Here is a 26,764-nt window from a genome sequence, read left to right as displayed (position 1 = left end):
ATTATGTTCTGAAGATTCGAACCCTAGCAGCATCAAGTGAATAGAACAAGTGTTCTCCTCACTACCTACCACCAGGTACTAGGGCTGTGCAATTAATCGAATTTGATTATCATGCACATCTAGTCAGTAAAGCCGGGTTCTTGATTAATAGTAAATTGCCATCACCTGCTTTCAGATGGAGCGGCATTTAGAGCCGTAGTTCACTGACAAGCTAGTCAATATCGCGTTCATAATCGAAGGTGATTCGTCTGTGATTATCCAATCAAATCTCCATGTCCTTCATTATTACCTCTCTACTTAAAGTTGATGCAGGTACAATCATGGCCAACTCCAGCCATCAAAGAGTTACAGCATTTACTAGGCTTTGCAAGTTTGCAAGCTTCCAGCCCCCTCTCTTCCCGTGGTCAGGGGAACCATCTGAGGTACCAGTCAATCACTGGTTCCAGCAAGCAAGAGTGTCTGGGATGCAGTTCATTATCATCTCCAAAGAGCAGTGCGCCATCATCAGAATCTTGCTGATGCCCAGGGATCCAACACTCTAGTTGACACTGATGGTCCCGTACGCACTATGAAAGAGATCCTGGACTCCTGATGCCTTAGAGGTTGTCTGGAATATTTAGTCGACTTGGAGAGATACCAACCCGAAGAACAATCATGGATCCCCCAGGATGACAGGATCTCAGATGCAACTCTCCTTAATGCCTTCCATAATTCATGTTCTCAAAGACTAGCTCCACACATTCAGGGGCAGCTGCTGCAGTGTCAGGAACCTTGGCCCTCAGGAGCAGTCTGACAGGCTCCTCCATAACCAACCCCCAGCAATCACTCTCACAGCCATTCTAATTATACCTAATCGCACACCTCACAGTCACTCTTTGTCTGGCCTCAATTGAGAAAGCTCATTACCATTACCTGCTCTTCTTACCTTGCGATTCACCAGCAATCTCCCTCCAGTGTTAATTTCGTTGACGAAGAGGATGACGAAAAATATTCATCGACGAACCTTTTTTCTGTGACTAAAACGAGACGTTGACGAGCTAAAACTAATATCTGATGATAAAAACTATGACGAAATTTATGCGCGTCTTCGTTAACAAGACGAGACGGGACTAAAATGTTATTTGAGGACTACCGGACATTCAAAATACATCCTATAGGCTAAGTTAACTGACTTGTCTTTCAAAATGTGCGTCTCTGTCATTGGATAAGGAGCGTTTGCATATCTAGTCTCAGTATGGCAGCCGCAGTGGACGGATAGGCTACCAAAACGCGAACTATAGCGATCTGAAACAATGGCCTCAGCACCCGAAGGGTTAGGGAGTGGGTGACCAGACGTCCCGTTTTTCCCGGGAGTCACAATTCATTGTCGATTAACTTAAAGTCAGTGAAGTTAGGCGGAAATAGGCGGAAACGCACTGATAGAAGTGTTCTCTCTCGCACACGCTCCACTTCTTCAGTTCTCATACAGCGCGCGATCAGTTCTCAGCGCTCAAATACACACACAGCAGTCCAAATGTCTCTCATGTAGAGCATCTCACGGAAATACAGTCCGTTATGGTTTAAGTGAGCTTAAACAGGTGGGTGAAAACTGAATGTATGTCAGTAGGCTATTACATACATACCTTCCGTCTTCCTAATTATCTGTCATAAATGTTAACCAACAAAAGATGTTAAATAAATGTATACTTGTTAAGTAAACCTACTGTATCTGAAAAATTAGTTTAATTTATATTTCTACCAAAAAATTAAAATTTATTCCAGTTTTTCCAAATTCAATCCAAATTACATGATTCAAATTTCTCATAACTAAGCTTAATTGTTTTGGTCTAAAGAGAGAAGAATTGATGACTATTTTTGTTTGAATACTACATATAAAATAGCTACCAAAATAAATGTTGGTAACTGCAGTTTGACTAAAAGTTGACAAAAATGCAATGACTTTCCGTCGACTAAAACTAGACTAAAACTATGAAAGACTCAAATGACTAAAACTAGACTAAAACTATGAAAGACTCAAATGACTAAAATGTGACTAAGACTATTAAGCATTTTCGTCTCAAGATAAAGACTAAGACTAAATCAAAAATGCCTGCCAAAATTAACACTGTCTCCCTCATACTCCAGTCATCATCAAGTGCTCCAGCAATCACATTGACTAGTTCCAAGTACCAAAGTAACCACCAGCCTACTTATCTATCTCCATCTGAGGTGATTACTCTCCTGGTTCCATCTGCCCCAATCTGTCATCCTTCATTCTGCATCTGGTAAAGAAAACATAGAATTATTCAACATCATCACTCACATTGCAGTATCTGGTATTACTTACCTGCATTTCCATTATCCAACTGTATTAAAATTTCCTGCTTGGGAAATATCTCAGTCTCCGAGTACCCTGACACATTCTATATTAATGTGAATTGCTATAAACAACATTAATTAATACTTAGTTGTTATAACTAATAATAAATGCATTTGTGTATTTTGTCATATTGCTGTAGTCACTGGTTTCTAAAAGCAATGAGTTACAAGAGATTATGTATTACAGTGATTTTACCACACGTAACAGTTCTTACTAGGCATGGTCTTCACCCTTAGGGGTTCAGTTTGTGATACTGGCCTTGACTGTATGTCAAGGTCTCAAGCTGGAGCGCCAATGAGCTCCTTTAGAGGGCAGTCCATCCCATGCCTTCACCACTCAATCCTGGACTCCATTTTCCATTACCCCCTGCCTATTAACTGATTACTGACACACCTGTTACCCATCAGTGGGACTATTTAAGCTGCACACACTCACACATACCTTGCTGAGTCTTGTTAACCCTCTGGGGTCTGAGGTAATTTTGGGGCCCTTGAGATGTGTTGACATGCCCTGATATTTGTGCTTATTTCAGCTACTTATAATATACTATTGACCAACATGTATTTTTTTTGTATTCAGCACAAACTATGCTACAATAATATGTGACCAAGGTGGATGTACATGTTTGCATTTGTTAGAAAAAAAAATATTATGCGTGGTTAGTAAGCTTTGGGGAAAAAAATGTAGCTGAAATAAGGCCATAAAAGCCACACTAAATCGTCCTGAATAAGACTTTTGTGTAATCAGTCTTCTAGGCTAGAATATTTACTTCACAAATATGTGAAAATCATTCAGCTTACTAATTCACAGAAAACAATATATTGATTTAAATTTTTAAAGACCTGTTTTGTGATCGAAAGCCAATATGCGAGGGAGTGGTAATAGCCTTGAATATTAAGTGCTTCTCACCTGAGAGACAAAGGGCCCTCCCCTAAAGGCTGCTAATGGGCCATCAGTGTGACTGTGACTGAGGCAGGTAAGAGAGTGTGAGGAGATTGAAAAAATGGGTTTTTAAATTATTTGTATTTTATTTACAACATAGTAAAATCAAAACATACATAATGAAGGTCAAAGACACATTATTGTGCACACTGATCTAACCACAGAGATGTGAACAGACTTTGAGTCATTCCTGCAACAGATTCTATTCAACAAGTGAAACAAGTACCTGACATTTACTTATGTCCATGGAATCAAGAAGAAAAAAAACATAGTTAATAGTCAAGGATCTTGTTTTACCATAAAATATCAGTGTAGTTGACCATCTGATGTTGGTACAGCGCTCTCAGAGGAAAACATCTTGAAGAAAGTCATCAGGATTCATCTGTGGTTCAGGTACCTGATTCAATAAAATACAAACAACCAAAAAAAAAAAACATTTGTGAGCATAGACTAATGCATGTTTTGTACTATCGTACACAAAAAAATACATTTTATATCTGAGAAACTAATTATTATTGTTTAGTACGTTATTAAAAACAATTTTTGAACAGAGTAGGCTATTAATAATAAACATGTTGTAAACATACTTATACTCGTAGCATTCATCATGTTACAATGTACTCTCATATTACTTTTATTGTTTTATATAGAGCGTGAAAACAACAGTTTGGGGAAGAAAAAACAAAAAAACACAACTATGATTTTGTAGTCATACAGCCTAGTATGCATGATTTTATAGAAGCTGTTATGATTCTGCAGCCATAGACTCATGCATGCTGTGAACCACAAAATGATGTAATTTGTACTATAAAAAATATTTTATATCTGAGAAACTATTTATTATTGTTTAGCATGTTATTTAACATGCTGGTATGATTTAGGAAGTGCAGACTTAAGATTGACTTTATTGAAATCCCCAGCTACAATGTGAACACCATCGGGGTGCATGCTCTGTTGTTTGTCCATGGCATTTAAAAGGATAGGAAGAGCATTGTTTGTATTGGCTATGTACATTGTCTATGTATGTACAGGTCAAGTATGTGCAAATTAGAAATGAGAAAATAAAAATAAAAATAAAATTAGTGAGGGGTCCAGAGTGATTTTACCAGCCCTTTTGCTCACTCTAGATAAGTACAGTTCTTGGAGAGTGGGGAGGGTTGTACCAATGATTCGCTCAGCAGTCCGTACTACCCTCCGTAGTCTTCTGAGGTCAGATTTGGTAGCTGAGCTGAACCAGACAGTTATAGAAGTGCAGAGGATGGATTCAATGATGGCGGAGTAGAACTGTTTCAGCAGCTCCTGTGGCAGGTTGAACTTCCTCAGCTGGCGAAGAAAGTACAACCTATGCTGGGCCTTCCTGACAATGGAGTCTATGTGAATATCCCACTTCAGGTCCTGGGAGATGGTGGTGCCCAGGAATCTGAATGACTCCACTGCAGTCACAGTGCTGTTCATGATGGTGAGTTTGGGCAGAGCAGGAGGGTTTCTCCTGAAGTCCACTATCATCTCCACAGTTTTGAGCGTGTTAAGCACCAGGTTGTTAAGACTGCACCAGACAGCCAGCTCCTTAACCTCCTGTCTATAAACAGACTCGTCACTGTCCTGGATGAGGCCGATCAGTGTGGTGTCATCTCCAAACTTCAGGAGCTTGACAGAGGGGTCTTTAGAGGTGCAGTCGTTGGTGTAGAGGGAGAAGAGCAGTGGGGAGAGAACGCAGCCCTGAGGAGCTCCAGTGCTGATGGTACGAGTGCTGGATGTGAATTTGCCAAGCTTTACTAGCTGCTGTCTGTCTGTCAGGAAGCTGTTGATCCACTGGCAGACGGAGGTGGGGACGGAGAGCTGGGTTAGTTTATTTTGAAGGGTTTCCGTGATGATGGTGTTAAAAGCGGAGCTGAAGTCCACAAACAGGATCCTCACATAAGTCCATGGACCCTGATGGTGGAGCGTTTGAACAGCTCCAGTGTACTGTTGAAGATCTGTGTGAAGATGGGGGCCAGCTGATCAGCACAGGTTTTAGGCAGGCTGGTGACACACCGTCTGGGCCTGGTGCTTTCCTTCTTTTGTTCTTCCTGAAGACCTGGCATATATCTTAATCACTGATTTGAATCGTAGGTGTGGGGGGGGGGGGGGGGGGGGGGGTTGCTGGAGGTGTGAATGGTTGTGTGGAGAGGTGTTCAGGGCGGGTGTGGGGTGATCTTTCAAAACGGCAATAGAACTCGTTCAAGTCGTCTGCCAGATTTTGATTCTCCACAGTGCTGGGGGATGGTGACTTGTAACTGGTGATATCCTTCATTCCTATCCACACTGAAGCAGGATCACTGGAAGATAATTTTTTCCTGAGCTTGTCAGAATAATTCCTCTTTGCCACTCTGATCTCCTTTTCCAGTGTGTATTTGGCCTGTTTGATGGCGCAGTGGATAAGACACATGCCTTTGGTGTGAGAGACCCGGGTTCGAATCCACTGTGAGACACCAATGTGTCCCTGAGCAAGACACTTAACCCCTAGTTGCTCCAGAGGCGTGCGACCTCTGACATATATAGCAATTGTAAGTCGCTTTGGATAAAAGCGTCAGCTAAATGAATAAATGTAAATGTTTGTACAAGACTTTATCCCCCTTTCTGTAAGCATCTTCTTTGGCCTGACGGAGCTGTCTGAGTTTTGCAGTGAACCATGGTTTGTTATTGGTGTAGATTAGATGAATCCTGTTAGGAATGCACATATCCTCACAGAAACTGATAAAGATGTTACAGTCTCTGCGAGCTCGTCCAAATCGGTGGCAGCAGCTTCAAAAACAGTCCAATCAGTGAGGTCGAAACAGGCTTGTAGATCCCGCTCTGTTTCGTTAGTCCATCTTTTAACAGATCTTAATACAGGCTGTTTCTGATTTAAGATTTAAGTTTCTGCCTGTAGGACGGTATAAGATGAACCAAACAGTGATCAGAGAGTCTTAAAGCTGCTTGTGGAACCGAGTGATATGCGTCCTTCATTGTTGTTTAAAAGTGATCCAATATATTACTGTCTCTGGTGGGACATGTGATGTGCTGTCTGTATTTTGACAGTTCGCGGGAGAGATTTGCTTTATTAAAGTCCCAGAGAATGATTAAAACAGAGTCTGGGTGTTGTTGTTCTGTGTCTGTGATCATATCAGCGAGTTTCTGTAAAGCTGTGCTCACGTGCGCTTGCGGTGGAATGTAGACACTCACGAGAATGAACGAGCAGAACTCCCGCGGTGAATAGAACGGCTTGCAGTTTGTTTCTAGATCTAAACAGCATATGATCTTTAACACAGTTACATCTCTACACCACCTCTCATTGATGTAAAAGCACATCCCGCCGCCGCGCGATTTCCCTGTTGATTCTGCGTCCCGATCTGCTCTGATCAGCTGATAATTAGGCAGATGTAGCACGCTGTCCGGTATGTCGCCATTCAGCCAGGTTTCCGTAGCAGAGTTAGAAAAACCCTTGTTTGTCCGGGAGAGCAGAAGAAGTTTGTACGTTTTGTTGGGTAGAGAGCGGAGATTCGCCAGATGGATGCTAGGCAACGCCATTCTAAATCTGTGCTGATGAAGCTTCACAAGCGCTCCGGCTCTCTTCCCCCGTCGCCTGCGCTTCCTGTAGCGTTTGACCAGAGCTACGGCTCTGCCAACTACAATGTCCAGCAAAACGTCCGAAAAATCTAAATCCGGTAAAAGATTTTGTGGTGTGTTCTGCCGAATGTTCAGCAGGTCATAGCTCGTAAAACTGATCGTATTTGAAAAACAAAAAACAGGAAAAACTAACAAAAACAGTACAAACACTGACGAGCAACGCACAATTGCTGCCATCATCGGCGCCATCTTGGTCAGAAGAAACAAACTAGACCTAACATCCTTATTTAATTTAAAACTGAGAACGTCTGAAGGCTTCCTGTATTGAGACTCTACAGCTGAAGAGAAGCACAAGAGATCCTCCATTTAGGCCATTTAGATATGTTAGCAGAATATGAAGCCAATGATTATGAGCAAACACGATAGCACTGGAGAAAAGCAAACCTGCATAAGCAAGAGAAAGAGCGGCCACTAAAAAACACAAAACTGTGTTTATGCAGTTCCCAAACACCTGTGACCACCTTGATTTCCAAAGCAATTTCTATGGATGTTTAACACAAATGTGAAAAGGCATCACTATGATAAACCCTAACAGAGACTTTGCTACTGCATATCAGCGTTACCATAGCGACAGCAATTTATAATGTTTAATGTGCATACTGAATAATTCAGTCATACTTACACTCTCATATCCTCTTACATCACTGTAATTTGTATCTCTGAGTATCCTGAGTACTGATATTGTCATGTAATTATGTGTCCATATGTTACCTAAATGACAGTACTTGTATTTGTTTGTGTATGCCATGCTAGAGTAGAGTACAGCATTAGCTCAGGCAACAGAATTTGTCAAAGAGACTGCAGCTTATGAGGGCTAAGGCCATCACTAATGTTCCCAAGGCAACCGTATTCAAAAGGTGCATCACAAACTATTGCAGGCTCTTGGTAATCAGGTTAGTAATGAAGATTGCAGTTCTGAATGCAGTTGATGTGGTTTCATTTTCCATGCATGCCCTCCCCCCACTTTATTCACCAATGTCCATTAAGGTAGTTTTCAAAGTGTTTTGTTGCCCCTGAGTGGTAGGAGTGTGAAAAGCATTTCACGATTTGGACACAGGATCTTCTAAGAACATTTCATCCATCCATTTATCAAATTCTGTCATTTATTTCATGTGATTTTGTGCATTCCAAAGAAAGGTGGATGGATGGATGGATGGATGGACAGATAGACAGACTCTCTGAGAACTTTTTAACAAGTTTTTGTGTAAAATGATCAATCTTTTATTGATTTAATCACTGATTGATTGTTTTATTCATTGAAGGATTTGATGGTTAAAAGTGTGATTGTACCACTAGCTATGAAATAAAAATTGTATGACTGAAGTAAGAATCTTTAAAATCTAATAAGCAATACTTTGTTAAAATAATATAAGTGTGATCATATTTGAGATATTGGATTCATATAATCTATCTCTGGCTGTTAAGATTATACCATAATGGGGTGTTCATAATATTCTGGTATATGAGAAATGTGCACTATTCTGGTTTTCTGATGTCATATGATAGCATTGTGTGAGGAACTGACTGAAAACCATTATTTCTTACAAAATATGCCCCTAGTTCTCAATTCAAACCTGGGTGAAGTTTTTGAGAAAACTATGCCTTTGTCAACTTCTGTTTCTCCCTCTTTTTGAGGGTTTACAATCAGTTTTAAAAGACATATTGATGATGCCCATCATACACATACAGGTGCATCTCAGTAAAGTAGAATGTCGTGGAAAAGTTCATTTATTTCAGTAATTCAACTCAAATTGTGAAACTCGTGTATTAAATAAATTCAGTGCACACAGACTGAAGTAGTTTAAGTCTTTGGTTCTTTTAATTGTGATGATTTAGGCTCACATTTAACAAGAACCCACCAATTCACTATCTCAATAAATTAGAATACTTCATAAAACAAATTTGTGAATTGTTGGCCTTCTGGAAAGTATGTTCATTTACTGTATATGTACTCAATACTTGGTAGGGGCTACTTTTGCTTTAATTACTGTCTCAATACGGCGTGGCATGGAAGGGATCAGTTTGTGGCACTGTTGAGGTGGTATGGAAGCCCAGGTTGCTTTGATAGCGGCCTTCATCTGCATTGTTGGGACTGGTGTCTCTCATCTTCTTCTTGTCAATAGATTATATATGGGGTTCAGGTCAGGCGAGTTTGCTGGCCAATCAAGCACAGTAACACCATGGTCATTGAACCAGCTTTTGGTACCTTTGGCAGTGTGGGCAGGTGCCAAGTTCTGCTGGAAAATGAAATCAGCATCTCCATAAAGCTTGTCAGCAGAAGGAAGCATGAAGTGCTCTAAAATTTCCTGGTAGATGTGAACTTCAGAAAACACAGTGGACCAACACCAGCAGATGACATGGCAGCCCAAATCATTACTGACTGTGGAAACTTCACACTGGACTTCAAGCAACATGGATTCTGTGCCTCTTCACTCTTCCTCCAGACTCTGGGACCTTGATTTTCCAATGAAATGCAAAATTTACTTTAATCTGAAAAGAGGACTTTGGACCACTGAGAAACAGTCCAGTTCTTTTTCTCCACAGCCCAGGTAAGACGCTTCTGACGTCGTCTCTGGTTCAGAAGTGGCTTGGTAGCCCTTTTCCTGAAGACGTCTGAGCGTGGTGACTCTTGATGCACTGACTCCAGCTTCAGTCCACTCCTTGTGAAGCTCTCCCAAGTGTTTGAATCAGCTTTGCTTGACAGTATTCTCAAGCTTGCGGTCATCCCTGTTGCTTGTGCACCTTTTCCTACCCAAATTCTTCCTTCCAGTCAACTTTGCATTTAATATGCTTTGATACAGCACTCTGTAAACAGCCACACCTTTCAGTAATGACCCTCTGTGACTTACCCTCTTTGTGGAGGGCGTCAATGTTCGTCTTCTGGATCATTGCCAAGTCAGCAGTCTTCTCCATTATTGTGGTTTCAAAGAACAAGAGATACCCGGAATTTATACTGTAGGGATGGTCATTAATTGAAACTCAAATGTAAATATTCTAATATTTTGAGATACTCATTTTTGACTTTCATGAGCTATAAGTTCTAATCATCTAAATTAAAACAACAACAAAAAAAACTTTTGAAATGTTTTACTTTACATGCAATGAATCTAAAATATATGAAATTTTCACTTTTTGAAATAACTTACAAGAAAAAAATTATTTTTTTCACTAATTTATTGAGATGCACCTGTATATAAATATAACAAATAAATATAACAAAATGAACAAATAACATTAACAAAACATTTGTGGCATGTTTCTTTATATGCTGGATCAGACAGCTATAACTGGATCTGAGAGTTAATCACAGTCAGTGTGGTTAAGATTAATACAGAGCTCAAACAGAAAGCTTAAACTAAATAGAGAGCATGCGTAAGCAGAGAAGAAGATCTGTACCTTCCCAACATTTGTCTGTGCCAAACAGATGTCTTCATACCTCCCTCTAGTGGCCAAATACAAGAGACAGAGCTGTGTTCATAGGCAACACATGTGAATTTAGGACATTGTTTAAAATATCTTATTGATATTGTTAATAATAATAATAATGCATTAACTTCAATTAATATTTATTCAGCATGTTTCTCAATGCAAATTGTTCCAAAACAGAGCACCTTTCAAAACCAAACACTACAGTAGAATCAGTCAGAACAGTAGCAAAACAACACCCTGACATGCTTAAGGAGATAGGGCTCAGCTCTAGATAGATTCAGATAATTTGTAATATCTACTCTGTCATGTACTAACATGTCACTGAGAAAAATAGGTTTGAATCATATTTAATAGAAGCTTGGAAATGTGTGCTACAGTAAAACAAACAAATAAACATGATAGTATACATAAATTATCACTGAAAAAAAAAAAAAATGACTGAAGTGAATTGTAATGTCATGGATCCAGCCATTCCATCAGCGTCACACCTTACAGCTCCACCTGTCCATTCCAGTTCACCCGAGTATTGATTCCTTGCACCTGCCTCTGCCAAATTAAGATACGCTTATAAACCCACACTGGCCTCGTCTCTCGCTTATGTGCAAGACTTACCTGACTCCTTGTATCCTGTTAGTAGATCGTCATTGTCTTCTTCATCCGCTAGTCATTTGCCATCTGATCCTCCCTGAAGTACACAAGGACTGTTTATATCAAGATAAGCCTCTCTGGTGCTTGGCATTCACTTCGTTATCAACTTACCTGTGTTTTCCCTGGTGTTTCCCTTAAATAAAGTCCTGTAAACATTCATCCTGTTTCCTGTGCTTCATTGTTTGGTGACATGTGAAGTGTTCACAATAAATACAAACGAGAGACATAAAACATTCAAGGAATAAAAGAAAGAAGGAAAAAATATTTTCTGCATAATAAGAACAATGTTACTAGATTTAACTGATAAAGCATGTGTAAATCTGCAAGATCAGAAATTCTATTTTAAGATTGTTAACAATCTTTACACCCTCTTGTGAATTTTGTTATTATTTTTGCTATAGTAAAAATGTGTTTGGGATCTGATGTATAAACATTGTGCACACACTAAATGGACATTGAAAAGTGTGTAGGTCTATGCTATTTTGCACAAACATTAAAGTGCAGAATTGGTCTATCAACCACACATTAACTTACTAGTGAGTGAAGAAGGCTACTCTGTGCTTTCAGTGACAGTGAGGATTTATCAGGCAAGGTAATATTTTAATCATTTGATTTGGCTAGTATATTGACAACATAAAAGACAGTTATTTAATTTTTGAAAAGATATATTTTTATATATATGGGGATTTACACATGAAACTACATAGCTGTCATTTCATTTTGGAAGGATTTAGGATCTTGCAATGGGATCGTCATTTATTTATTTTATTTTTATTTTTTATTTTTTTTGAAAAAAAAATATACATTTTTTTCTTTTATTTGGGGGGGGGGGGGGGGGGGTGTTACGGTATTTTACATCAAACACTTTCATAGAATAATTATGGTTTTTTTTTTTTTTTTTTTTTTTTTTAGTGTTCACTATATAATAGTTTTTAAACCTTTACCTTGCATTATTCAGACACAACTTGTTGTGACACAACCTTGTTAAGAGGTCACAAGCAAAAAGAGTTTTGTTAACGTCAAACTGCTTTTCAGAGATGGCGACAGCACCAAGACTTCAAAGGATTAAATCCAACCCTGAGATGGCCGTTTTCTCGACAGATAAGGTACACAGTAGGCTTATGTTGTCAAACTTTTGTAATATATTTATTTAAAAGCTATTGTCAAAAAACGCACACACACACACCTACCCCTTACAGAAGACCAGTTGTCATTGATACACTTTCAGCTAAACATCAGTTACTATTTTTTTTTTTTTTTCCTCGTGGGGACCACAGGCTGGTCTCCACAATGTCAAAAAATGCAGGTTTTACTATCCTTGTGGGGACATTTGGTCCCCACAATGTATCAAACAAGTACGTGGTATTTGCAGTTTGACGGCTCAACCATAAAGAAAAAAAAAAAAAAAAAAAAACATCTTTCATTTTTATGCAGAAAAATGTGCAACTGTGTGGAGAATCAAGATCAAGCTTTGTGGCACAACTAATGTGTAATTTATATGAATTTGTACTGTTATAATCTGTGGAGTTATATGAATACACCTTTTGCACAAATAATCAGAAAATGAATTAGGCACTTTGTTACATTTCCTTTTATTGTAAAGGTGAAATATTCAAAAAGTATGAATCATGTCAGAGGAGCAACAAGGAAGAGAGACAACTACAAAACATCTACGCAAGACTTTGGTAAGAATAATTTCTTATAAAAAAGGGCATTATCAGAAGGGTAAAACCAAAGCAAATCAAAATCCAACAATTTAACATATTTCGGGTAAACGCTGTTTGCATGTCTTACAGTGGGGAACAAAATCATAACAGATCAGTGGATCCTAGACAGCATTCATTTCATACATGAGACACAGAACATCCTGGAATGGCTGATTATATGTGCTTTTAGTTTAAAATCACACACCAAAAAATAATCACAGGAGACAACAGTTCCATTACTATTTGAACTGGCTTATGGCCATTATCTTTACTCAAGAATAGTATATTTTCCCACAACTATTTTACAGTAATCTTGTAAAAGTAAGTAAAGCTGGTTTACAAACATGGCAATACTTCTAGGCAAAGAACATTAAAATCAAACATATTACCAGCTGTAGGGCCTGATTTAAAAAAGGCCAAATATACGGGCAAAGTATGCCAGTATAAGTGACTAGGTCTTGATTTTTTGCCCAATGTCTTGACTTAACTGCAGATGTTACCTGTGCATCATATAGACTTTATAAGTAAAATATAAGTAAATCCATCTTGAATTTTGAATGGCCTTCCCTTCTCTTGTAGTGCACAGATGTTTGCAATGAAATCCAAAGATCTGTTTCTGACAGCTCACGTGAATATTTTTCTCCTCTTTATTTGAAAGTAATATTAAGTGTTGTGGTGTTCCCTCAAAACATCAATAGTGAAAACATACTTAAAATGTATGATTATTATTGCACAAACACACACACACACACACACAAACCCAAACACAAGCACATTTTTCAACATGTCTGTCAGGATCAAATATTTCCAAAGGTTTGCTCTGCTACTTGTGTGTACTTGTAATTGTGTGTCATTTGTTTTCAGATGCCATTTGGTTTGAATTTGTATCTTCCAGTGCAATGAAAAATCATACATTTTAAATGTGACTTCGGATGTTAAAACACTTTTTGGGCCAATGTATATTGAAAAGCTAAATGAAATAAAAAGTCAAATTTATTTAGGATGACAAAGCAGAATAGCCCCCTTTAGATGCAATTAAACAATTTTGCAAGAAATTATGCAGTATATCAACATGATCTCTTTTTCTTTACATACTGTAAAGTGTGGTTCTACCATTTGCACACACAATAAAACAAACAATACTGATGTATTAATAGCATCTAAATCAAATTATTTACATATGAAAAACTTTAAAAACAAGCAAGTCTATGAATACTTCATTTTGAATACTAAATGTATGAAATTAATTGTTTGATTTTGCATTTATGATCAGATTATGTTTTCAATCGCATTAAACAAAGTCGGCTCATTAAAAAACAAAAACAAAATAAAAAATACACTTTAAAACCTTAACATTTTTATATGCATTTGAACGAAATATGCGCACCTTCACAGAGTATATTGGAATAAGATTTTCATCAAGAAGCAGAGAAACACATTAGCCATGTGGACTGCTTTGGTGCTGCCTTTTTGATGTTTAACAATAAATATACAGTATTATGGTGCTTACACTTATCGGTCTGTTATACTTATGTTTAGGTTTGTGGTTACAAACATAGTTATGATAAAATATTTTAAAATATATCACGCTTCTGTATAGGTATGAATATGTAATAGTGTTTACAGTTTAGATGTTGTCAATATGCCCATATTGTCCGTTTCAGTATCTATTAAAATGTACAAATGAAGGATTTTCGTTAGTTTTTGTATATTTTGTTGTACCTAAAATGTTACATACTAATACCTAGTTCAGATGCAAAAGACTATAAGTGCCGTCTGAAATTTTCTTCTAAAATGAGCATTTTTCTCTGCAGGCTCCTAAGTTTATGTTCAGTTATTTTACTTTAATAGCAATGACAATAACCTATTCATTGCCATTAATTTGAAATGACTGAATCTACAAATAGGAACCTGATAAAAATGCTTGTTTTAGAAGAACATTTCAAACGACACTTAGAGGCTTTTGCATCTCTTCATATATATATATATATATATATATATATATATATATATATATATATATATATATATATATATATATATATATATATATAACGACAATAAAACTCCAGAACCCTGTATATTTATGGCCACAGCATTTCAGATGTCCTGAATGAATGTTTTGCATGCATCTAAATGTAGCTCTTCTGATAATTTGAAATATAGGGTAAAAGTGAACACGGGTACCTGTCAGTGTTTCCTCGTTCATGTGATATCAAGAGGAAAAAATTAAATCGCTCACATCACATGATGTCTTTGAACCTCTGACACTTAAGACTGTGATTTCAAAAGTAATTCATTTTCGAAGGATGCTATTTTTTGTATGTGTGAGTGTTTGGATCACAGAGTATAAAATGAGAAATTTGTTTTGCATTTCATGTCAGAACACATTAATCTGTAATACGCCATGGTCCTGCTTGTGAAAAATCAATCTTCAAAAGATCTCCCCTCTTCAAAGCTTCATAGAGCACTGTTACTCTCAAATACTAATGCATACATCTGAATTTGTACAGTACATTGCAACTCTGACCCCCCTCCCTCTTGGTTTCCCATTCCTTTACAGGCTAGACAATGCCTGGGTCACTATAAATTCTAAAAAATAAAAGTAAAAATAACAGACTACCTGTTGCAGCTTTCCAATCCCAAAGACAGTGTATCACAGTCTGTTCATAATCTAGATTGGGTCCCATCACACAAGCCCATTCAAGTATAGCCCTAGCAGGGATGGACATTGCAGGCCCGTATCTCCTTTCGGTCTTTACAGCTATTTAGTTGTGCATTCTTGTATCTCTTCTTGGCAGTCATTAAACGCTCCTGGATTCCCCCACCACACAGCTTGGTACAGTCTGTCCATGCAGACCACGACTTCATTTTGCATCCTGTAGGAAGAAAAATAGACCAGATACAACTGTTGATGATCAATTAATCAACTGCTTTTTTATTTAGAGACACTGTCTGTAGTGGTTATGATGTTATGAATTAGTAATGGAGAGCTTCTCTATCATCTGTAGTGGCAATTTTATTAAACAGAATTATAGCATCTGCAGTGGTGATGTTGATGCTGATATGCCATCGGAAAGATTGTTGGCATCTGTAGTCCTGTGATGCTATGATGCATAATTACAAATGTAAAGACATGTTGTAATGACATGTGTAATCTAATGTTATGACTCTGATGGACTAAAAAAATTGCTAGCTCTGATGGTATGATGTCGATTTACTAAAAAAGCCCCAGTATCCACAGTGTCAGTAGTATTGTTGATACAGATTTTCTAAGATCAGTATCTCTAGAGGTGATGTGATGATGCAGAATTACTAATGGAAAAAGTCAGCAGTAGAGCCCTGCATTTCAGCCTGGCCTGACGGGCACCGACTTGTTTATGCCCCTGTAGGGCCGGGCTTTGGGCCAATATTCACGACATAGCTCAGACCCGAGCCAGGAATCGGGCCTGTTTTAGGCTTCTCCTTATTTTTAAATTTTAGACATCCATCAATTATGGTGGAGACACCACACGAGACCGTGCAACCGCAAGAGGCTCGGTCAGTGTTTAATGTCCTGCCGGCAGCGGAGAGTGTGCCTTCAGCCCAGCTGGAAGAGTTCCGTGTTCAAGTGCACGAAATAGGCTAAAGTTTGCTGCAAAGCCCCAGCAAAAGTAATTACCATGATTGTGTTAGGGGGGAATAGTAAGGAGATATTTTAATTATTTTTTAATATACTAATGTTTTCTGAGTCAGTGTCACAAAAATGAAGTTGACGATCCTGACTTGCCATCTCCACAATGCACACGCCTTTAGAGAGAAATGCATCTTTATGGATTACATAATGAAAGAGTTTTTGTTTTCGATTTGAATTATTTAATTTTAAAGTAGTAATTCAAAGCTTTCTATAGATATATTTGTCATGTATGTGCAGCGCACATTTATCTACGTTAAATCAAGCGTAGGGATAGTTCTGGCAGGTCCCATTAGTCAAGCTCACATCAGCTGGCTCTCAGCTGATCCCCATCTACCTATAGGAATACAACATTGCTCAATATCTAATTACCCTCCTCCATCCCCAACTCCTCCTCTGTCAGTCAGGATTCAGCCTACTGATTCTCCTTTGAATTAGACTAATTCTAAAATGTGTACATAATATTACTGAACTTTAACGATATCTGCATACTCTGGGGGGTTATCTCTGCTCTCCCTGCTCTCATCCATGCTAATCTGCATGGATGTGCAGGGAGTTCCTGCCCAGAACAGAAGCATACCGCCAATACAAACTGTATGTTACTCGTCAATCATCTTTGACGATAGTGGTCCTGACAGAAATGTTTAAACTAACATAGTGATATACGCTTGAAGTGTTTTATTTTAGGCAAGTCGTGATGATTTGAGAAGGCTAAATTGATCAATTATAGGCTATGATCAACTCACTGTCTGCCGCTGGCCGCTTGGTCATTACCTTAAAAAAAAACTAAAAACTTACTTAAAATATTAAACATTTAACAAACAAAAAATGCTCCAAACATTTTTTTTTCTAAATTAACTTGATAAAAAATTGCATTCTTCCTCATCTTGATTTGTTTGGAATGTGTGCCACTTTATATGTTCCCATTAGTCAATGTTTCTGCATCACTTAATGTGTCAATATCATAAAGCTATCTGCACCACTAATAGTCATGAAAATATATTATCCTGCGGTATAAATGGTAAAGCAATAGTTAGGGCCCTATGAACTAGTGTCAGTGAATATTAAACCACAAGGAAATTATGACAGAAAAACACTACTATTGTACAGTATAATGTATTTCTCAAAGTAATAATATAATACAATTTATTTAAAAAACATTTTTAAGGAATAACACACAATTTTCCTGCTAATTTAAACAGAAAAATTTGTTTGCCAAAATATAATATATTTGTATTTTTATTTTACAAGACTAATTAAATACTAATTAAATAATACACTATTATTGTTCAAATATTAATAAATTGTTCAAGTTTTATTAATTTAAATTGATTAGGCATCTTTTTTTATTTTGAATTAATTTGCTGGAGAAAAAAAAAATCATAGTTAAGTAAATCTTACATTGATCCACTCACACGGTTTTATCCATTACGTCACTTGTAAATGGCATACTTCACTTTTCAAAAAGTGTTTGAATATCACTAGAACTTTTATTGTTTGCCTTTGTAATTTTTACCCAGGGACAGGAGGTCAATTAGCCTAGATTCCCATGAATTCAATACTGGGCAATTAGAAATATTATCACTTTACCATTACATACAAAGCTGAACTATTTTAATAGCTGAAACAGTAGTATAAGCTGTTTTGGCAGAAAGGGGGAATAAAAACAGGCTTGGGTTGGACTCGGGTCAGTAATTCAGAGAAGTTATCTGAAAAAGGCTGGGCTAGGGCCTGAGCGTCTCAGGCCAGGGCATGGCTAGGGCCTATATCTGAGGCCCATGCATGGCTCTAGTCAGCAGCAATGTTATGCTGGCATGCTAACAAAAAAAACAAAAACCAACATTGACATGTAATGGTGATTATTTAAGGGAAATTCCACCCCCAAATTAAAATGTTGTCATCATTTAACCCTCATGCCATCCCAGATTTATATGATGTTAATAAAATGAAGGACATTTATTGTTTTACACACAATTTATCAAATCTGTCCTTTCCTTGTACATTGTGGAAAAATATTTTTCATAATTATGTTCTTAAGAGAGTCCAGTTTATTCTTTGTACTGTTGACTGTTGAGTTTCAGGGTGTTTTAGAGTGCATGTAAGCAAGAAAGATTTATTTCTACATAATTGTTCTGGCCAGGAGAAAATACTGTACAAAATGCATGAATGTACTAAGAATATACTTTTTACTTCTATTTTTACGTGTTTCTGAACATTTTATTGTTTATCATTTTTTTGATTGTATGTTATAGTTATTTGATAAGTACATGGATGTGGTTAGTGTTCTGGCATCTTGCTGCAATCATAGTTTGCCTAAATAGGACATCAAAGCTGAGTCTGAGTCAGTCTGTCTTCTGTGGAAAACAAATAGAGATTTTTTAGAAAAATAAGCACTATGTGTGAAATCTACTAACATTAATATGGACTCACATTGCTTCACAACATGCTGACATTCACAGCATGCTGACAGTTGGGAGTGATTATTGGTTAAGTTAAAAAGTGAAAAGTATTAGCATATTTTCTCACGCTCATGTATAGTTTTGCTTAAAAATACATTTATTATATAAACTGTGATCATACAGTATATATTACTGTTAAATTTGAATGTTTTTAAAGCAACAGTCTTAATGCAGCTGCAATACATTGACTCACAGACAGATTATTTTTCTAAAAATCAATGTTTATGTTCTGTATGCACAGAAGAAAGAAAGCCATATGCATCTGGGATGGCATGAGTAAGTAAATTATGAGATAATTTTAATTTTTGGGTGGATTATTCCTTTAACAGTGATGCTTGCATGCTCACCTGCGAGCTCATCGGCACTCTCCTCCCTTCCATGTTTGTTCCTCCTTTTCTTACGGTCTTCCTTGCGCCTCTTTCTCTCGTCACTGTTTATGCCTCCTTGATTACACTTCTTGATCTTGCATGTTTTTCTCTGTGTGGTCTCAGGGCACGGATCCCCACCAAACTGAGGCTCCAGAGTGATCATGCGTTTGCGGATCAAGTGACCCTTCCCACAGGATTTACTGCACTCTGACCACTCGGACCACTCTGACATCACACAATCCATCGCTAGAGAGAAAGACATCAAAAGAGACAATATTCTAACTGAGAAATATGACAACATAAATTTTTATAATTTAAGAGAGGATGTTTATTATTTAGCTTTTTTTTTCTATATTTTGTTTATTAGGTGTTCCTGGTTCACATCACAGCTGTCAATCTTTCCAATGTATTTCCGATAAAACATTTCAATCATGACAACTCTCTGAATAGTTTTATATGTTAATATATTTAGTCTTGGAATACTAGATCTGCTAGGTATGCTGATGCAGAGCATGTATGGACTTGCTACCATTAGTAGATACACAGACACACTGCTCTGAGCATGTAAAATGTGCTGTTGCTGCATGAATAGACACACATAAATATAATAGCAGATCTAGATAGGTGGATCTGGGGAGGAAGAGGGTTTTAGAGAAATTCTAATAATGCGTTGCCGAACCAGTTTTGTAACGGGGCGAACGAAACATGAGGATCCATGTGCAAGTTTTTATTAATAAACATAGTCAAAAAACAGGCAGGGTCAAACAAGTATGGTACGGGCAAAACAAGGAGCAATCCTAGGGCTAGTGAGATTCGACGATTGGTGAACAATATCCAACAGGGCAAGGCAGAGAGATAATCCAGGTATACGACCAGTAGTCCAAGAGAGGTGCAAACAGAGTCCAAACGGCAAGGCAAAGGGTAAATCCATGATACAAGGACGGGAAACGGGAAACGGGAAACGGGAAACAGGAAACGAGACTATAAACAAAACAAACTAAACTTAGACTTAGAAAACACAGAAGGCTCGGTAAGGCAGCTAATACTAGGAGAGTATTATACGCAGAACCAGACTCAGAGCTAGACATACACACAGAAGGCTCGGCAAGGCAGCTAACACTAGTGGAGTGATAAACGCAATACAATACTCGGCAGAGAGGAAGAGGAAGTCCATGGTTTATGTAGGGTGTGTGATCAGTGCAATCAGCTGTGTATCGTCAGTGCAATGGATGATGGGAATTGTAGTCTGAGGTGGCGTGCAACAGTTAGTGTGGTGCAAGAGTCTATGTGGTGAGCGAGTGACCTCTGGTGGTGAGTTAACGGAAGTTCATAGACCAGATTCATGACAAATTTACAGTGAATACTGAACCAGATTATTTAAATGTTGAGCAAGCATTCTCATTGGCTTCAGACCATTCAGCTTCTGTTTTGTAGTAAAACAATACGATTGCTAGCAAATTGTACATAAAGAAGCTATCTGCCAGTGCCATCCATATTTCATGACTCAAAGTAACCTTAATCCAAAATAACATGAATATTTAAATGAATTAAATTAAATCTTTGTCAAGACAATTATGGAAATAATGTGAGTGTCTAAAATACATTAAAAAAAGAAATCTGCCACAAGAGGTATTAATTTGACAGAGTAATTTATTCCTTAAAAGAAACCAAGGCTTCATTATCTCATTGAAATGTACAGTACTAAATAAGTAAAATAATTTTAGGCTTGAACAACAATATAGTAATGTAATATGTGTTTGCATATAATAAGGGTTTTTTCATTGCAATTATACAACAGTTCAGTAATCAAGAAGTTGATTGTGTAATTCAGAAAACTTCCATCCTGTTCCTGGAGATACACACTTGAGATGTCTCAACTTGCATATTATCTGCACTAATTAGTATCAGAAATTAGAATTAGAGTGTCCCAAATCATAGCAAGTTGAAATGAGTATCCTACAGTTACCCAGATGGTCTGATATTTCAAATGGTGGGGTTGGCCAATAACTTATCACAATGTATCACTTTTTTTTTTTTTTTTTTAATGATGGATGGGCAGACAGGCTAGATTTTAACTCTACTTCTCTTGGACCCACTCTCGCAATTACGACTGAATAACACACATGCACACACACAGACACGTTCTGTGCATCTTTTATGTGAGAGCTGTTAACTGTTATGTTTGTGTGTGTGTATATGTAATCGAGAAAAAGCCTGTGTAACTCACGACACTCCGGCAGCATGCATTTCTCCATCTGTTCCAGCTCCTCGTAGCATTCTCCCAACTCTGCAGGTGATTTGAGCATACGCTGACGCATCCGTGTGCCTTTACCACACGTCACACTGCAATCGCTCCAGTCCGACCACGGGGACAGTAAACATGGGATTGTATCTATAAACACAAAAAGCTCAGCATCATAACACTAAGAACTGCAGGCATGTGGGTGTTTATGCTGTATAAATGTGCTAATGTGGGATTGTTTGTGAGAATATGTTAATGTAGACTTTCTTTTTTCTGTGTAAATATGATAATATTGGCATGTATGCAAATTTGTGTGTGTGAACAATGTCATGTGAATGTATGTGTGTTTTTTATAATACTATTCACTAATTATTTATTATATGTTATGTGTATTAATAGTTTAATATGGATGTGAATATGTGTGTGAGTGTAGTTTTGTTATGGATTTGAATATGTTAAAGTGGGTTATGTGTCCACTACTTGCGTTCCTGGTATGCTTATGAATATGTGAATATGTTTTTGTGGATATGTTAATTTGACCCAAACATTCACAGACATCTACTGTGTGGGTATCTGTTTATGTGCATGTGTGTGAATATGGTAAATTTAGCATACATGGATGTGCATATATTAATGTGGGTATGCATGTGAGTGTTTGCACTTACGGCATTCTGGCATCATGCACTTCTCCACTTCCACCACCTCAGCCCCACAAATGGAGCCGTCAGACGGGGGCATTTTCACCATCCTCTCCCGTCTTTTCATGCCAAGCCCACAGGTGGCGCTGCATGCATCCCATTCTCCCCATTCAGTAACCAAGCAACTGCTAGGAGCTACACCAGCAGAAACATATACAGTACATATGATTGGATAACAGAATTATGCTTGGAGATACTTTGTGTCAAAAAAAACTACTTTTAGTCTATTATTAAAATACAAAGTAAGAGTTTGACTGATTATTTTATTCAAGTAACATAAACAATGAATAAATACAGCCATAAAACACTTAGATGAATGAGTATGTCAGCAGGAAACCCAGTACAGTATATTATGTACAGGAACTTTAGGTACAGGAAAATTATATCAACATTTCTTTCCTGCACAATTCGCAATTGGCAAAAAAATATAATATTAAATTGTGATGAATCAATAAAATTACGACTGCAAACATCTGTTATATGTCAATGAATTTGGCTTGTTATGAGTCCAGGTAAATAATACTCACAGCAGTCCTCATTGACAGTGCATGGCTCTGTCTCTTCAGTGGGATGAGTGCAAGCAAAGCCATCTTCAGGAAACTGTTTTACATAGCGCTCCCTAGAACGCACACCTGCGCCACATGACATACTGCATGGTGACCATGTGATCCATTCTGACATCGTGCATGTGGAAGCATCTGTAAAAGTCAAAGTTCACTTTGTTATTCATGTCCTTGTTCAAAAGGCTTTTAACATTCAACCACCAGCCCTGCTAGAAAATACAGAAGATACATTACAGATAAAATTAGCTTAATTGATAGATGTTTAGGAACAGTGGTTCCCAACCATGTTACTGAGGGGGCTCCAGGAACATGGTAGCTGGTTTCCAGGGCCTGGCAAAGACATCTTGTTCAAAGGGCGCTACTAGAACAATTACATCATAATAGTGGGCAAAACATTTTTTTGAACATGGTAGCTGGCTTCTATCTGGTCAGAGCTGGTTTAGGCAATTTTGGAGCCTGGCATAGCTGGTGAAATATTTTAGTCAAGAGTCCCACTAGAACAATCGCATCATCATATCACTGAATATGGTATTTAGTTTATTAAGGGCCAATCACTATGTTTTAAAATACAGATACCACCTTGAAAATTTACCAACAGTACATGGGAACTTTCTATTTTTTTGTTTTTCTTAAACAAATTTTGCTTTTCTAAAATATTTAAAATGTCCTAATATGCATGCATGAAAAATACTCTACTCTAAAGCTTAATTAACAACATTAACCTGTTCTGCAGGCAATAATACAATGCCACCATAAATTGCGAATATTACTTAATCAGTTATAGTCAGATGGGCAAGATGAAACTTTTATGGTGCAAAGCCTGGACTTCCCTCTTCTCTCAAATTACTGCCATTTGTTCTGCTTGATAAAACGTGGCTTATTGAATCATTAATAAAACCGTGAGCAAATACGACATCCTGGAGGCCATCTCTGTAATCTCCATTACATGATAATCAATCGATAATGGATGTTAACACCTCATTAAACACTAAGGAAAAACCAACCCACTAATGCGTGGTTCGCGTTAAACGGGCTATTTTATTCAAAGTATTAAAGGGACATCTAAACTCATATCTTACTGTATTTATTTAAATTCTTAAAGTTGCTAAAGCATTATAAAACAGCTCCTTCTTGTATTTCCTATGTTACTCATTAACGTATACACATACATGTTTAATCATCCTATGCATCAACATTTTCTTCTATTAGCAATAATACAAATGAGCTATGCATTTTTATTGATTTCCACTCTGGCAACAAAAACTTTGCAGAAGCTGCTTTGACCTTTTAATGTCTCCGAGTGGAAATCAATAGGACTGCCCATAGAGAATATAGATGCAACCGTACCCAAGAATGATGCAAAGATTCTGTCACCTGATAAAAATGTCTAGTTAGCATTGCTTTAGGGCATTTTTTAAATGTTCCTGGTCAAGGCAGGTTGCCGCAAGATGTCTGATCAATAAAGCTCTTGGTGTACACAAAAAGGGTGAAATTATATTCTGTCACGGTTTGACTGGTAAATTTTGTCCTTGTAGGATGTTAGGTTAAATTCGTAGACCAGTTATAAACAGCATAAGCCGATCAACATATGAAAAGAAAGAAATAAAGAAAGAAAAACAAACAATGAATGAATGAATGAATCAGTGTATTAATCAATCCGCTACAGGGAAAACTGTAGAAATAAAATTAAATATTAAATTAAATTAAATTAAATAAAATCTACCTTATAAGAACCAAATTTATATCCTTTATAGTCTTGGCAATCCCAAAATGTATTACTGCAACATACTTTAAATAAATAAATATGTGATTTATTTATTTAGTTTTTTTTTTTTCAAAATGAGAGAAATGCTGACTATTTTTCCATCACTACAATAACCCTCCCCCCCCCCCTCCAAAAAAAGGGAATTATGTTGTAATACCTCCCACCACCCATGACTGCTATTTTGAGATTGTGACTTTAAAGACTATATTCTACAAACAAATTTGGATATCCTCAGGTAACTCAGTTTCATCACCTGCAGATACCCAAACATTTGGGTTGGTGTCAAAAAAACAAAACAAAAAAAAAAAAAACTGCTTATAATACGTATTTTATTTTATGTATTATTATTATCATTATTATTATTATTATTTTATATTTATTATATTTTATTATTATCATTGCTCTTGACATTGGCCATGGACTCTAACCAGACCCATGAATGTCCCATGAAAATGGTCTAATATTTTAAAAGGTTTTAAGCATTTTTTATAAATTTCATTATATTTTCTGACCATAAGGTGGCACCGGCCCCACATGAGAGATGCTTTAAATAAATAAGCAAACAAACAAACAAGACAGGATGTAGCAAATACTTCTATTTGATGTGCATAGACCAACATAAAATAATAGCACTTCCAGAATGCAAGAAATTGTTTTATTTTTAAAACCAAAATCGAGTCAAAATATGAAAAAAAAAAAAAAAAGACCTGTAGACTCTTGCATTCTTGTCTATGCATCCTATCCTGCTGTTTCTGAATACAATAACACTTCCTGTATGGACGGCCTTTAGGCAGCTGTTTCACTACATTTTTAAATAGAGATAATATTGATATGATATGGGGACTAAAATCCTGATTTTGTGTGTGTTTGATTCTGACCCTCATCACTGCAGCCAGGCCCCATGCAGGGCTCAAAGTCTTGAGTATGTGGACAGGGCACACTGAGATCCAGCTGTGCCTTCAGCATCCTCTGCCTCATTCTCTTCCCCTTCTCACATGTCGAGGAGCTGCACGCAGACCACTGAGACCAGTTGGAGTAGATACATGTCTCTGGAGTGTCATCTGACAAAACAGAAAATAAAAAGAAGTGGGAGGATGAAAATGTCTCCATAATAAGAACATTTTTGTCTATAAGCATTATGGAATCTCATAAAGGGAGTGCTCATCAGACAGAAAAATCACCACTGGGATATTTTTTGTTGTTGTTGTTTTAAATAAACATCCGTGAGATTAAATGGAGAGCAAAGAACAACTTTTGCTTTAAAAACAAAAAATGCTAAAAAAAAATGTGCTCAAAGAGATCTACTTCATGAACTCTTTTACATTAAATTCTTCCAAGACCATATCATCTGACATAACCGCAAAACACAATGAGCTTTCAACAATGAGTTTCAACATGTGCTGTTATTGATAGCCACAAAAAGATGTTGCGATAAAGATATAGGCCCCCACAATAGGTCAATATTCATCATTAACCAAACGCTTTTCAACTGCCTGAACATCTCTCACCGTTTACACTCTGATTGATGCACCTAAGCAAACAGACAGTTCCATTCTACACTTATTTACACCTTACACCATGTCTACATCGGACGTGACAATTGTTGTGAGGCATCGCGCTGCATCCATTGTAGACAGCATCACTGATTATAATGGGTTCAGTGCTGTCTTTTGCCACACCGCTCGCGTCAGGTGTAGACATGCTGCCTTATTTCCTCTCGCACATCCTATAACCTATAAGCATTGCGCCTGATTGATGCCCGTTACCATACAGTACATGGGACATTTGACACTAAAGGCTCCGAAGCCTTTTTTACTCTATTGAAGCAGACTGGTTCGAAAGACTGTGTCGAGGCTGGTATTAAATCTCTGTGATCACGTGACCGATGACGTTTGAGGCTTCATATGTCACAATGAAACACCTAAAGAGAGGTGACTGATTCTAATCTTTTGAGCGGCTTCATTCATTACAAGGAGACGCAAAATGCTTGGTGTTAGTAACACTTAGTAACACTTTCATGTGTGGACAATGATTTGCGGAATGAAGACACAGCTGCTATTGCTGAGTATTGCTTTTGTGTTGAAACTGGAATCAACAAGATGTTTGAATCATTTGAAAGTGGCTGCTTTAATTGCAGCTGACCACTAGATGTCACTGGTAGGGTCTGTCTTTGAGGCTTTGAAGCGTTGAATCTGTTTTGGTACAATCAGGGAAAAAGCCTCAAAAGCCTCACAAGGCTTCATCTGTCCATGTCTACCATACAG

General features: G+C 37.4%; 1 protein-coding gene across 1 annotated transcript in view; it reads right to left on the bottom strand.

Moving 5' to 3' along the window:
- Positions 1-15,447: 15,447 nt before the first annotated feature.
- Positions 15,448-26,764, bottom strand: part of LOC306888269 (spondin-1-like) — a gene marked incomplete at its 3' end in the record, with an annotated part of 188,143 nt that continues 176,826 nt past the window's right edge. The window contains exons 11-16 of the mRNA XM_079446464.1: positions 25,379-25,561; positions 22,700-22,870; positions 22,140-22,307; positions 21,460-21,624; positions 19,212-19,478; positions 15,448-15,611 (exon numbers count right to left, since the gene is read on the bottom strand). Coding sequence (XP_079302590.1) covers positions 15,448-15,611; positions 19,212-19,478; positions 21,460-21,624; positions 22,140-22,307; positions 22,700-22,870; positions 25,379-25,561 — 1,118 coding nt within the window. The remainder of the gene's footprint in view (positions 15,612-19,211; positions 19,479-21,459; positions 21,625-22,139; positions 22,308-22,699; positions 22,871-25,378; positions 25,562-26,764) is intronic.

The sequence above is a fragment of the Barbus barbus genome, assembly GCF_936440315.1.
Source record: "Barbus barbus genome assembly, chromosome: 22".
Taxonomy (NCBI): Eukaryota; Metazoa; Chordata; class Actinopteri; order Cypriniformes; family Cyprinidae; genus Barbus; species Barbus barbus.
The sequence above is the reverse complement of the archived record's forward strand: the minus strand, read 5'-3'. Positions and strand labels throughout refer to the sequence as shown.